This window comes from Poecilia reticulata, linkage group LG18, assembly GCF_000633615.1.
Source record: "Poecilia reticulata strain Guanapo linkage group LG18, Guppy_female_1.0+MT, whole genome shotgun sequence".
Classification (NCBI taxonomy): Eukaryota; Metazoa; Chordata; class Actinopteri; order Cyprinodontiformes; family Poeciliidae; genus Poecilia; species Poecilia reticulata.
This window is the reverse complement of record NC_024348.1, coordinates 20,400,196-20,415,524: the sequence shown is the minus strand read 5'-3', so window position 1 is coordinate 20,415,524 and position 15,329 is coordinate 20,400,196. Positions and strand designations below refer to the sequence as shown.

The 15,329-nt window shown below is 34.5% G+C and overlaps 2 protein-coding genes across 4 annotated transcripts in view; one reads left to right on the top strand and one right to left on the bottom strand.

Moving 5' to 3' along the window:
* LOC103480892 (FTS and Hook-interacting protein-like) overlaps window positions 1-6,358 on the bottom strand; it is a 19,501-nt gene extending 13,143 nt beyond the window's left edge. Inside the window, exons 1-4 of the mRNA XM_008436093.2 lie at window positions 6,128-6,358; window positions 2,550-2,601; window positions 1,516-1,751; window positions 22-235 (exon numbers count right to left, since the gene is read on the bottom strand). Coding sequence (XP_008434315.1) covers window positions 22-235; window positions 1,516-1,620 — 319 coding nt within the window. The 5' untranslated portion in view covers window positions 1,621-1,751; window positions 2,550-2,601; window positions 6,128-6,358. The remainder of the gene's footprint in view (window positions 1-21; window positions 236-1,515; window positions 1,752-2,549; window positions 2,602-6,127) is intronic.
* A 2,342-nt stretch (window positions 6,359-8,700) lies between these two features.
* LOC103480823 (SH3 domain-containing protein 19-like) overlaps window positions 8,701-15,329 on the top strand; it is a 28,615-nt gene continuing 21,986 nt past the window's right edge. For 2 of the 3 annotated variants that reach the window (XM_008436008.2, XM_008436007.2), the window contains exon 1: window positions 8,702-9,199. In XM_008436008.2, the coding sequence (XP_008434230.1) occupies window positions 9,109-9,199 (91 nt within the window). In that variant the 5' untranslated portion in view covers window positions 8,702-9,108. Of the gene's footprint in view, window positions 9,200-15,329 lie in introns of all 3 variants that reach the window. The other variant, XR_536184.2, reaches the window with a different exon arrangement.

Genomic DNA, 15,329 nt, shown 5'->3' with positions numbered 1-15,329 from the left:
GTTGTTCGTTTACTTTTTTACCGTTTACTTCCTCCTCACCTTGCCCCGCCTCTTCCTCCATCAGCAGAAACAGCATGTGCTCCACGTAGTTCTGCACGGCGCTGGCCTCGTCGGCAGGGATCGGACCCAGGTGCAACGTTCGGGAGCCGCTGCTGTTGCCATGGTGACCGGAGAGAAAGCTAAGCGCTCTGGAGGAGCTGCGACTCGGCTCGTGTTTCTCCAGAATCTTCACCACCTTCACAGAGAGCAGCAGGACATCAGCCTAGACTTTGGTTTTTTTWWAATTTAATTATTGATGTAAAATATGTAATCTGATACAAAATAAATAGGAAAACACAAATTCTCACCAAGTACTTTTGGTCTAGTTTTCAGCACAAATACCTTAATACCCTTAATATAAAATGAAACTAACTTTTCAGCAAGAAGTATGAATTTGTTTTAAGTAAATAATTCCTTAATGTTGACATTAGTTTCACTCCCAGACTATTTTGTTTATTTTCTCAGGATTTAATACTTCCTGTATTAGTACTTTTTCATCAATATTAAGGAATTACTTAYTTAAAACCAGCTATTATTTAAAGCTGAAAAGTTACATGTATGTTAGTTTTGCTTATTTAAGGTTTACTAAGATACTTGCACTAGAAACTAGACCAAAAATACTTGGTAAGATTTTGCAGTGAACATGGAGGATAATTTAAACAAATATTTTTTTCTGGAGAAATAGAAAAGTTTATCAAACTTGATTTGTTGAACAGGTAAAAAGTGATGTCACTGCATTTCATTATATAACAAAATCTTATTTAGTTCTTATTTAGTTTATTTCATTGAAGTCCATTTCAAATCTGCAAAGTCTGATTCAAGCAGTTTCACATTTACATGTTCTACACTGCAAAACTCTAATTTTTTTTTTTTTGTCTAGTTTCTAGTGCAAATATCTTAGCACACTTGAAAAAAGACAAAACCAACTWAAGTAATTTTCAGCAAGATTTAGGAGCTTGTTTTAAGTAAATAATTTAATATTGATGAAAAAGTACAAGTTCCACCAGCAGATTTGATTTATAAATAATACGTTTTCATCAGTGATTGTCTTAAAACAAGTTAATATAGCCTGTTGAAAAGTAACTTGTATATTAATTTTCTGTTATTTAAAGTGTACTAAGATAGTTCCATTAGAAACTAGACCAAAAATCCTTGGCGAGACTTTGGAGTGTACATGTTTCATTTCATATTTATGATCTAATTAAAAAAWRWATATAATAAATTAGCAATAAATAGAGCAAATTAACAAGCATTTATCATTTTGTCTGAACTGTCTGTTGACCTTTGACTTTGAATTCTTCAGACACACACACTTGCACACACAGATACTGAGAGCATTTGGGGTTTTCTTGGCACCGGCAGACAGAGATGGATTCAGTGTTTCGGGGTCAGAGTCTGGGTCAGAACGACTCGRTAACAAACCAACACAGACGCACTGGTTCACAAACCGRTGCTAAAAACCGATCAGGTTGCTACCTGCATCCAGTGGTTCTTGAACACAATCATGCAGGTCTCCGGGTCCACCCCTCTCAACGTGAGGGACTTCTTCCGGTTGCCCCCGACAACCACTGAGGCCATCATTTTGACGGGCTGTCAGGCAGCTACTCCATCTTCCAGCTGAAAGTGAGGAGGATGTTTGGTTCTGACGGGAGAACCTGGAGGCATCACCGGGTCTGTCGGCCTCTGTGTTCAACGAGCTGCAGAGRAAACTCCTGGGAAAACACACACAYAACAGAAACATTCTTCTCCATCTGAAAAACAAATCGTTCTTCTCTTTCTCTACCATCCCTGCATGTAGTTTAACTTTGAAGATGTTTCTATTATCTCCACATGTTGAAATCTGCAAATAAGCCTMAGAATAGATTACAAATTGTCCAACAATCTGGACATTTCTGTGTAATAACATCCAACAGACTCACACAAAGATAGGATGTAAAAGGGACTGCAGATGTGAATTAGTTACAGCGCGTCAAACGATGACATTTATTGTCCCTTTTTAAATAAAGTCCCCCAAAATTAGTKACCATCTTTAGCAGCAACTACAAGTTAGTTTTATCTCCTGTTTGCTTGRACTCGACTCACACTGTGGCGTCAGGGCGAACAAACAAAGAGCGTCCATGTATTGTCCACATGTTGCGGTTTGTTTATATAGTTTCCTTCCCATCAGGCAGCTTCTGGTTTAATTCAGTCCACAATGTCTTCAAAATCAACTTTCAAAATCCRTCACAATGAATCTTATTTTTAGCTCTGCTGAGACAACGACTCCAGAATCACAGCGATTTATGATCTCATGATAAGCAGCTTAAAAATGTCAGAATAATATCCCCTATTTTRCTCAACTYGGCATCTTTTAATGTGACTTTCTTCCCGTTTGAAACAGGAAGTGCAGGCAGGCCGTCAGTGGCAACATACAAACAGGAAAAAGTGACAGCATGCCTGCGTCCCTCCCTGGGCGTTCCGGGAAATTCCAGGAATACCCAGAGAGGATTCGAAGATATCAGCGATCCTACCTCTGTTCAGCTGCCGGGAAGACACTGAAGAGCCGACATGACACCTTCTATCCTGCCGAAAAGGAATGACATCCAAGAAAGCTTTAAGGAATTAGCACTGAAACTTAAAATAAATTTGTCTACACGTTGCAACTGTCCCATAAGAAGAGTCAAACTAATTCATCCTGAACCATCTGGCTCTAATCTGTGTGGGTTTGGATGGGATAAACTGTTGGATTTTGTTCCTATTTCCTGTTTGGTCATCCCAGGTTGTGTGTGTGTGTGTGTGTGTGTGTGTGTGTGTGTGTTTCTGTCTGAGCATTTTCTCTTAGCTCAGCTAACTGAGATGAGATAATTAACTGTGCAGCTTTCATTGTTTTAATTACCATGTTTTATGTAAAGTCTGGTGTTAAAATGAGCATCTTATCAGCTTCTCTTTTTACTGGATCACATAAAAAAAAATGGATTTTAGAAAATATGCAGCAAATTGTTTGGTCGCACTCAGAAACCTCACAAACCGACGCGACTGCATTCCTGCGAGCCAACATGGCTGCAGACGTTCAAGTCAAGCATGCAGCTCACATTACCTCCAATGTAATGGATGGTGTGTCTGCAGACAAAAACCCTCTGATTGAAATCCTAGTTGCACAAGCAACACGCAAATAATCCAAAAAAACATCATGACAAAATCAAATGAAATGATCATCTGTTATTCATTCAATTACAAAAGGATTCAGACTTTCTTTTCCTCTGCAAACCAGCAAACTGATATTAAAATATCTGGTGAGTTTTTGGAGGTCAGAACCAAACTGAAACTTGATCATCCATTAAGGTTTGAATCTGACTCGAGATAAGAGCTGAGGAATGCATCAGGTCAGCRGCAGYCCTCACAAAGATGGAAGAATCMGTGTGTGTGTTTCTGTTGCAGACAGACATGGGGCGTAATCTGAGACGAGACGATGATGTTTAATCCCAAACCAGCTCTGTTGGAGAGTCCGAGTCAGTCAGACGGTCACATGCCGTCAGAGATTAAACAAACGGCCAAACACAGTTACCTGGACTCTCTTCTGACCCGATTTAATTCAATGTTTTAGGCTTTAAGATAATAATAATACAATTAAACTGCAGTAATTTGTTTGACTATCTGAAGAGTTCTAGCAATATCATGGTCACCAGTGTGAAAACGTGTCATTTAGTTACATTATGAATCTGAGCTAACAAAGATCACGTCTGGGGTTCCTCCAGGCTCTGATCTCAGACTGCTTTTAATTAATATCCATGTTTAGGCCTCTCAGGAAAACACATTTTGCTGAGTGATACATTTTCCCAAAAGGTATTGCGATAAATGATAATAATGATTTTAAACCAATTTTTACCCTCTCAAAGATCAGTACATTTTAATTTCTAATGAGTGTTTAGCGCTGTAACTAGAATACATTTTAAATATCCAAAATAAATAAAACAACAAATAAAATGAATACTGAAGTCATGGAAACAAAATTGTTCTTCTAAAAGGTGGTAATTAAATTAATTGATTTAATAGCATTAAATTAATTAAAGCTACTAATTGATTTATTGCTTGACAAACTTATCCATATGATCCCACCAGCTCAGATTATAGAGATAAAAAGTCTTACTATATATGCTGAGGATATAAAATTTCATATTCTATCACCAAAGTGCATTACAGACACTAAACGTGTCTAAATATCAGTGACTGAACGGGTCAGAAATCCCTCCAAGAGGAAAAACTGCACAGAATCCAAAGAATCTATTTGTCATTATGAATCCTTACCTCAAATTATACAGGCAATAATGCAAAATAAACTTAAAAACCATAGAAAATACTGCTAGAATAAAGTGTTTCGAATTAAAACAGACAGAAAAACTGCTGAGGAAGAAGATAAAAATATTGAAATGGTGTTTATAAATCCATCAGGCAACTGCAGCTCGTCCAAAATGCTGCTGGAGTCAAAGTCCAGCTCACTGTGATCCCAGGAGGAATAATCAACGGCAGGAAGTATTTAGTTTCTAAGATCTTCAGCTCTAAACAAACTCCTGAGATGTGCAGAAACTATTTGGTCCATTAAACCAGAACTAGAAATGTGAATCTTTACTGCAACTTTCCCTTAAAGTTCAACGGTCATTTTCTAGTAAGTTTTTAATATTTTTATAACTCAAATTTGTTTACATTGATCAATTGTTTTGGATTCATATTTCGAATTTAAAGTGACAATCACTGGTTTCTTTTAGATGATTCTTCATGTTAAACCAGAGTTTTTCTCTCCACTGTCTCCTTGCTGTTGCTCAGAATGGAAGTGATAAATGACAGCAGCTTTTTAGCAACAGGCCTGAATCAGATAAATTAAAATAGCATTTTAACTTCATTAAAATACACTCAACGCCATTTTAATGTGTGGATTATGTCCTTCATGCATTAAGCCAGTATTTGGACTGTCAAACATTATTAATAGTACTACATAAATGGTCTCCAAAATTAATTGCAGCCCTTGTAAATTGTTTAAAAAGCCTTAAAATGCTTCCCTTTTCATCACAGCAGCCTCACTCTGTTAAATCTAAATTGATACAATTTAGATTTAACAATTTAAATCTAAATTTAAATTGTTAAATTTAGATTTAACAACTTAAATCTAAATTTAAAATTAAAAATTAAAATTTTTACATTTAAATTAAAATTTTTAATTTTAATTTAAAATTAAATTAAAATTAATTTTAAGCACACTATAATCAGTGTGCTGATTATAATATGAGAACATTTGTTCGCAGAGGAAATAAACTCCATGTTAGAAAAATATTAATCAGTCGTTTATAAAACTTATTGGCATCCTTAACAATTCCTATAAAATAAAAATAAACATATTTGTAGGGTTATTTGTGATTAAAAGTGTTGAGGAACTTTTTAAACACATATTTGCAGTCATACTTATCTACACTCACATAAAATAAATCTCCAAATCAGCCCACAATCAGAACTAAGAAAGAAGACGATAAAGTATTTGTGTCATTTTTTATTAGAAATTAAATATTTATTTATAGATCCAGCAGATCAGGTAGTTTGTGTTTACATGGCCACATGAGAAAAAAGTCAAACCAGCATGTGAAGCTGGTGAARTTGACAGAAAACTACTCAGCTTCAGAATGGAACAACATCAAAGTGTGCTGATTCTGTAATTTGAAATTCTGATACTAATCTCTTCGGAAACATCTTCATTTCCTGATTCTGGTTGAGTTTTGGACAACATCAGGATTCAGAGCAGAACTTATTAGTGTTCAGGTCAATGAACATCACACAGGTAGAAACAGGTGGATCAGCATTACTCAGCAGCGCAGAACAAAACAAACTTGGATGTTATTATATTAAACACGTCAAACTGAAGAGATGTGACCCTTCTTGATCCATCTAATATGGCTTTTTATTGAGGTTTTATTCTTATTTACCTCTTTATAGGATTATTTAAATGACGTAGAGCGTGTATATTGCTTTATACATTTAATTACCCGTCGTTTTTGTACATCAGTCTTTACCTATAAAGGTGTCTGTCGCAGTGATTTGGTAACAGCTGCTAGATGTTTCTTACCTCTGCGGTCGGCTCTCTGTTGCTCCAAGTTGCTAAAAGCGCTAAAAAAAAAGTTTCCACAAGACAGTTTAAAATCCAGAAACGTTTATAAATCCAGAGGTTTGCTGGGTTTGAAGCTCGGAGGTTCGGCTGTTTCTGGGCTCTGTGTCATTTATGAGGCTTTAAGCGGCTCAACAGTCACTCATTCTGCTGCTGCCCGAGAGGCTCGCGTTGGCCACGCCCACTGGCCGGACAGGCCACGCCCACTTGGAATGGAAGCCCCGCCCCCACTCGTGTAGTACTACGGTTTGCTTTGTTTCGAGAAAATTATGACGTCAGTTGCATCTCAACGTTAGAAAATATAAATGTTTAGGACATATGAACAAGTATGAAGTATGTATTCAGGCAGTTTCATAAAAAAAAAAAAAAAATTGTATACCCAATTAAAATAGTTTTTAATTGCACTCAAGTTTTAATTACAGTTTGTTTGATGCAAAAGATTAAAATTAGAACTAACAGTTATTCTGAGACAAGTTGTACTAAAATAATGTTTTATTACTTCATTTTATTGTATTGTTAGGTTACCACCACCCTCAATGACAATGTGCTTCTAGATTTAATTAATTAATATTAATTTGTATTATTATATGCTTTGTTAAATTTCTCATAATTAGATATTTTCATCATTTTGGTCACGCTTTTACTATTGTTTGTGTTTTCATCATAAATTAAATGAAATTTCAAGATTATTTTAATTCTTTTTTTAATGTTTGAAAGTTGTTTAAAATGTTTGCATTTGAAAATTATTGCACAAATACTCTACAAATAGAAATAAATTACCTTTCACTTTTTAATCTGTCTGATTGTTTGGTGATGTGATTATTGTTTGGATTCTTGTCCCTTATTTGCTCTTATTCTGTTAAACATCTCATTTTGTCCTGCATTGGGCGTTATTAGCTGTCTTCTACAAATAATATGATTGATTGATTGTCTTTATTTTGGCAATTTACTTTTTTTTTTTAGCCAAAAATGATCTCAAACCTTTTTTATATTTCATTTTTAACAGACTCTGCTGCTCTGTGAACGTAAACTAACGTGATTCAGCAGTTTGTTTCGTGTGCTACAGCACCATCTTCTGGCAGGAACCTAAAACTGCAACTACTGTCTTTGTCAGTACAGTTTAAAACATCTGCAATTTTTTTTTACTGACATGCTGCTTGTGTCTCTTCTTAAAGTTTTATTATTTATTTGTTTGTTTTTTTGCTCACTGTGGTCTTCACTGTCTACATTTGAAGGCCTATTATTAAAACTAAAGTTTGAAGTGCTTTGTTTAGAGAATTATGAACAATCTAGTGAAAGTCTAAAAAAGTCGTAACACATCAAAGGAAGGCTTGTTTATATTTACAAAGCATAATAAAAATTTAAAAATAATTTTTTTTCTAGACTAATACTGAGAAAACAATCCTTGTTTTTTGTCAATATAGCTTTTCTAAATGGTTTATTGTTTCAAATGTTGAAAAATTTAATGTGATGATTGATGATTAATTATGATTAATATTAAAGTATTTTGAGAAAAACTGATTAGAGTGGACTAATATACCACAAGATAAAATAAGGTGCTGCCATGGGTTCTGGGCCAGCAGGGGGCGCCCAAGACACTTGAATAATAAACTCACATTCAAATTTGCTCTATTTTTCTGTTGGATAGTAAAATTAAGCTAATTTACATTTAACAAAAAAWTATAAATAATTTCTAAAAGGTGTAGAGAGGGAAATCCTAAGTCATAATTCCACATCACTTTGGAAGCTGAATAATTCCTGCTGCTTGTATTTCATGAAAGTTACAGATTTTTTAAATCTAGGAAAAAATTTACTTKTTTTAATTGCTTGAAAGTTAAACAAATTAAACATGTCCACACCTTCCAACAGATTTTAGCTGCAGACAAATAGACCCAGTCGGAGTATTAGCCCCTCTCTCTCTAAATTCACAACTGCCACTCTTTATCCATGTGGSTATTTATTCAGCAAATAATGCAAAAAGAATAATTCTTATTGACATTATATGTTTAATGAACCCAGTAGGCAACTAATTATGCTTCACAGACTAATTTAAATAAAATGTTAGYATCACTTCTACATACAATAAAGCTACTTTTACTTTAGTAAAGTTTTGAAAAAAWATATTGTCAGGAGTATTTTTTTCTTTTAACTATGCTTTACATTTACTTTTACTTCAGTATTTTATTATGAAGTATCACTACTCTTACTTCAGTAAACTTCCTGGATACTCTACACTTGTAGAGTAGCTTGTTTTAATCAAAAAGGCACAGACACATACATGCAGTTTTTGTTAAAGTTTCATATTGAAAGAAGTTGATTTTAAAAAAAAAGTTTTGTAATAACATTATTTTATGAATTATTTCCATTTTAGTCTTTAAAATACTAACATTTTCACAAGAAAAATTAAAAATTGTAAAAACACTTTGACATTTTAAGAGCCCCCAAAAATAAAATGACATTTTGGTTTGGGCCCCATTAAAGCTGGTACCGCCTCTGCGGTTATATTACCTTTTTGTCATCAGCATTTTTTTTTTCGGTTGGTGACGTCACGAAGAGGGATCTCGTGCGGCTCCGTATCAGGAGCTCGCGGGGAAACAGGGAAGCTTGAGGAAAGTCTTCAAGCGAAACAGAGCCAGTTCCCACCGGATAATAACCGGAGGGTTTTTTTTATTTTATGCTGTTTCTTCCTCCGCGAATRACTTCCGAACACCGAGGCAAGAGTTTCCACCCAACCCTGGAAGTCGTTTGGAGCTGAAAAGTTATCGGTGCTTGGGTGAACTTGTCCCGGGGTCGACGCTGTGTTGTGGTGGATGTTAGCGACGAAGAACCGGGGAGGGGAGATGAAAATGTCGCAGCGCTTTCCGCGCTGAACCGGGGCTCAGTTTTCACACAGGAAAGCGACAAATATTTAAGTCTAGGAGACGTATAAAGGGGGTTTAAAGATGGCAGAGGCTCGGTCAGAAGAAGAGGAGGAAAACCTGCGGCGAGACACCCGGGATCAAGTGGTCCGACGACAGCCGAACAGCTCCGGAGGTAAATAAACGGCAGAAATGCTCAATTAATTGCTGCCCTGTTTTGCACCTGCTCACGCTTCAATGTTTCAATATAGTTTGTATGAAATCAGCTGTCACAACCGAGTAAGCTTTCGTATGAAGGAAAAAATAATTTTACTCTGTAATTAGTGTCCATAACAGTACATGTTGGGTGAAAACTGAATTAAAGTGCGCTGTCTCTTTAAACGAGCGGCTCTTTTGTAGCTTCAAAGGGAGCCAGCTGTGATATTTGCAGTATGACTGTGAAATATTACACCACGCTGACAAAAACTGATCTTCCTCTCGTCTCTAGCTGACATGTCAACATTTTAATGCGTCACCATAAGTAACCAGAAACCTTAAAAACTCCTACAGTCAATAGACTGATTAAAGARAGTATTTAAATACTTTTAAAAATTATTTTTTTGAGCCTATTTGAACGTTTCTGTTGCCAACTAGTCGATTATTGTGTTAACAATGCTTTAAGACTTTCTAATAATGTAATTATGGTCCACAATTCCCAACAATATATAAAATTTGTCAAACATAGAAATGAAAATMTAACATTTAGTCTTCTTAATAGCTAGAATAATTGTCATTTTGCAGACTGTTGTCCTTTTTATTCAGTCAAAGATCAAATTTGTTTGTATAGATTATATTTTCACCATTAAAACAATGATAGAGAAACAAAATGACACTCRGCTTGTACTATTTTCAAATTATCTTAAGGTACATTAAACTAGAATAATATGGTCATTCTCAATGGGAATAAAAACAAGAAGATAAATAATACTACGTGTATGTTTACCGGAGATATGTAGGAAGTGCCTACATTTATTTGAAAATGGTGTACTTTTGGTAGTTTGACTACACTGTGCGTTTTACTTTAACTTGTATATCAATGAACAAACACATTTTAGCTAAACATCCATGAGATTTAGATTCAGCCCCACAGTCTATYATAGAGTGAGACCTCTTGTCTCTACACCAGCTTTGTTCTAATGTTATTGAGGCTGTTGTAGCCGTTGGAGGTCAAATGAATATAGATTGGCACCAATAACTGGAAGTACTTTAAACTCTGTATACTCGTTCCCAATTGGTTGTGGTGTTCCAAGTAGTGTCTTAAGTTTGACATCAATGAAAAAGACAAAATCAAAAGAAATAGTATTTAAGTACAAAATACTTTTTTACTCGAGTAATCTCCTGGACGGCTACTTTTTACTTGAGTACAACTTATTGGTGCTCTACCCAACTCTAATGTTTTCTTCATGTTGTTATCAGGAAATTCTTTAAACTTAAGTTCACTTTTTGTAAAGCTACGGTGCATCCGGTAGCGTAATTGAATTGGAGTGTAAAATGTAAAATGTCGGCTCAGATCTGTAATAGTTTTCAGAATATTTAATCGCCAAGTTGTTGGTACTTTTGTTGATTGACCAAAAATGTTGTTTGAATGTTTGTTTTTCTTTATTTTTATCCTCTTAAGTCGTAAATACTGGAATCCTTGCTGGACAAACATGCATTTGCAACAAGTTGGCTTCRAGTTTCTTGCTATAGTTTGAAATTACATGAGCCAAATGTTTAGTTTGGTATCACATAAGGAAAACATCTGACAGGATTATCGATGTTATCTCTCTATAAATCGGTTTTGAAGGTTAACGTTTGAATTTAGCTGCTTCCTTTCGGCACTCGGTGACTCAGAGAGAGTGTGGGTAAACCATGCGGTTCCACAGTGGGTGTGGACGGATTCAACCCAACGCCATAAATCCTTYACACAACTTTCAGTCATATCACTGTGCAGGTCAAAACTCGCCCAAACCAAACTAAGAAACCGCTTTCTCCYCCTACACTAACAGCTGTTTGATTATATTCATATGTTGTTGCTTGGAAAAAGGTTTCTGGACTCAATCTTAGAAACATAAGGTAGTAATTTTACACCTTTTACCTGTTCTAGACTTGTTTGCTAATGTCTAAGACAACCTGTGGTTAAGGTGGCTGTGGCTGTAGAAAAATTACACACAACTCATGTAACCAGGCTTTTAGACATCTATATTCCACCATGACACCATTTTTATGCCAGTGTCATTGTTTTGTTTCTCATTGAGGTTGTTTTTGAAGGACTTTGGTTTGGAAGTCAGCAGGATTTAAAGTGTTGTGGTGGCGGCTTTAACCGTCAAGAGCCTCTGAGAGTCATAATGTCGCTATTTTCAACTTAAAATTATAACTTACTAAAAAATATGGTGGCTGTTCATTCCTTGATATAAAGTTACATTTTTAGACTTTTGTTTCAGCCTAAAATTCAACGGACTTGTTGTTTAGTCTCATGTCTGTAAAGTATTTTTATTTTGAAAGGTAGAAATAGCTTTATGTTGAATAACTGTGTGATGAATATTATTGCTTTTTGTCAGTTTTATAGATTCTATCAGCCTTAAAGTCAGAATATATTGGATATCTTTAGGCCCATCACGATAAATTGTCCCAGAAGTTATTGCAATAAACAATTCAGATTCCCAAAGATCAATAAGTTTTCAATTCAAATGAACATTTARCACTGGAACTGAAAGACATTTTACATATCCAAAACAAWAACGACAAATAAAATTGATCTTTAAAAAAAACTAGCAGAGACCAAAACARCARMCTRAAGATTTTTATCATCCGGTTTTTAGTAGAAAATGGCATAAAATCATGCAAATTTAAATTATGGAGTTTTTTAATTTAACATGTGATTAATTGATTTATTGGTTGTTGCAACAGATATAGATGTTTCAGATGTAATTTAGTAAAGTTTAATGATTAACCAAGCTAAAAGAAACAAAAATTATAAACAAAATAATGTAAAAAATATATTAATAAAACAATGCACTACATTAGATCAACTCACTTTGAAGCAGTTTAAGTTAAAAAACAGAAGAAAGCGAACTAGCCAAACTAAAACRGTAACCAAGGCAACGGTCACACAGCAGGACAAATTAAATCAATATTTGCCTTTTTTAGGGCAGTCTGAACGACCGAATTTCAATCTTTTCATCCTAAAAACATCCGATCTGTTCCACTTTAACATGTTATGCTGAATTGGTAAATATGTATCAGATTGATTTGGAAGTGAGTGCAGTCTGAACGGTCATGTCGCATTTTATGCCGTTCCACACCAGAAGAAGACGGACGCAGTAAATCTAGATGTAAACGATGGCGGAAGGTAACCAATGCTAATTAATTAAAAGAACGCAAACAACCATACACTGCTCTATGTTGGCCTGTCACCTAAAATCTTAATAAAATACAGTAAGTTTGGGGTTCTRCTGTGAAAAACTGTGAAAAGACTCGATGGAGAAGAGAGTCGTTCAGTTTCACCTCAAATAAAGGAACAAATTAATGTGAAATTATGTTCAATTTAACCTTCATTTATTAAGTAAAACACAAATCTGGCAGAAACAGGTTGAAAATATACTTAAAGTCTAAACTCTAAGCATGAACTCGTTGAACCAGTTCATGACCAACTTTTGATTTTAAAGATGGCGGCGTCCATTATTGGTTCCGTAAACAGAGCGCTGCTGTGTGACGTCAGAGTTCTTCTTCTGCGCTTGTGGCTCGCTTTGTAGTTGTAAACCATTCACACAGAAGTCTGACTGCCTTGCATTTTATTAGTAGCATTAACCAGCATTAAAAAAACAACTTTAACTTTAATTTCAGCAAAAMATCTGAGGATTTATTTKAATTTTTTGTGAATGTAGAAGAATAAAATGAKCCTAAACATGGATCTGAAGAGAAAAAAGCACAAAGCTTAACTGCTCCAGTCATTTTCCTCAGGTTTGATGCTGTAATGTATTCCTGCTGAGTAAAGGACAGCATCCGGGTTGTATAAYAGAGTTTAGAAAGAGTAGAGAGCTCATGAATAAAGGAAGGTCAGCGTCTCACCTGCTTCACAGAGACAAAAACCAAATGCAAATGAGACCCACTAGCTGGTCTGAATGGAGCTGCTGCCTGTTTTTAACCTGCTTCTCCTTTTCCAGCAGGTCACAACCTGCAGAGGTTTAAAGTTGTTCTGCACAGCATATTCAATCCTTATTGACATTATTAAAAACTGTACTGTTGAACAGCCTGTAATATGTTTAATGCATCTAATCTCTGCTTTTAATAATATATGAGGCCAGGTGGTTTTAAGTTTTAATGTTTTTCCCACCATACTGTCAATTTATTCACTGCAAAAACATCAAATCTGACCAGGTAATTTTAGTCCAGTTTCTAGCAGAGATATCTTAGTACACTTGAATTAAGACAAAACTAACTTAAAAGCAACTCATCAGTAAGTTATAGAAGTTTGTTTTAAATAAATATTATTTTTTTTTGCTTTTGTTTGATTGGTAGATTATTTCACTTTCAACATAGGGAAATTGTCTTAAGTAAATTTATCTATGTGTTACTGAAAACATACTTGTACGTTAGTTTTATCTTATTTCAAGTGTAATAAGATACTAAGACCAGACTAAAAATAGTTGGTAAGATTTAGTGTTTTAGCAGTGTTGCTTTTGTTTTCTTATCAGTAGATTAGTTTTATTTTTTATTTTGGCAAGTAATTTAACTTTTATGACAGCCTTGCTATTTCTTTAATGTTTATTTATTTGTATTTTTTATTCCCTTGATGGGCGTTATACACTGGAACTGTTCAAGTTTACTCTCATATAGGTAAAATATTCTTTATTTTTAATATTTTACAGAATATTCAAATATTATTAAGCTTAATAGTTGTATCTTTTGGAAAGAAAATCCTTCGTTTCTCACCAAAAGCTACAATTATTTTAACACTAGTTTCAATTGTTGATTGTTGTTTTTACTTTACACAATAAGTCCTATTTTAGTATTCAAACACGTTTGTCAACAAAAACAAGACATTTAATTAAAACACAGCAAACACTTAGTGTCTATATCATAAAGTTTTTCTTTAGTTTTTATCCTTCCAGGTCACAAATAGGTGACAAATAGTTACTTCAATATTTTGCTTTTTAATTATGTGTTTATTTACATTTGTAAAACTCTCGTAAAGTGCGTTTGGCAGACACGGCAGCCTGTTGTGTCGTTGGGTTTCCTTGGTAACCGAACAAGATGGCTGTCAGGCCTTCAGGACAGGAAGGAAACTTGAGCAGGTGACGTCAACGGAGATGTTTTTATATTTTAATCACCAGACAAACTGGGGAGGCAGACATTATTTTATTAACTATAAAACAAGATGCAAATATTTTAAACAAAAATAATTAAAAAAAATTATAATTAATTAATTAATTTCTGTTCTTTCAACCTGATGAGAAGAGAAACTGAATTATTTGTTCTAATTTGTCAAAACGGATATTTTACGTATTGTTTACTTAAGTGCATCAGTACTGATTAAATTATATATTGAAAGTCCTTCATTATTCTTTTGTACACAGAGACTGATATATTTCAATATTTAACTCTTGGATTATCTTAAATAGAAAACCACATGTTTACTTTATATTCAGGGCATTTTGGATAATTAGCAATGAACCTGAATGTTTTTGAAAAGATGAACATAAACTCCTGTTTTCTGTTCTCTAATAGATTAAAACTGCTGCGATGGAGTCGGCTTGATGTCTCACTGTGATAGTTACCATGACTGCAGAAACACTGATAAACAGAAGGATGAGAAATCAGCTTTAACTGTTGCAATAATAACATTAATTATTATATATTCTTCTAATCTGTCTTTCTGACCACCAAAGAAAATGAGTAGAGAACAGTCCTGTATGTTTACAGTCTTAACTATTAGATTTTATCAACAACAAGGTCAGCATATTAACCAAAATATCATTACCAGACTATTTGACCATCAATATAAATAACACTCTGCACCCTGGGCTCAAATATCCTTGAAATAAATATGAATATAAACCTTTTAACTGTGACCTTTCACACTGAAACATTTACAAAATTATACCGTTAGTCATCGAATACTCACACCTCCTCTAAAAGCTCTTATTACTGCAGATTTTAATAGTATAAAAACTTCAAATACACTTTACACAGAATGAAAACCATCTTGGTGCTACCACAGAAGCTAACATCCATAGTCTTCCTTATTTCCCCTCTTCAGCCAATCAGAGCCAAGGAAAGTAAAT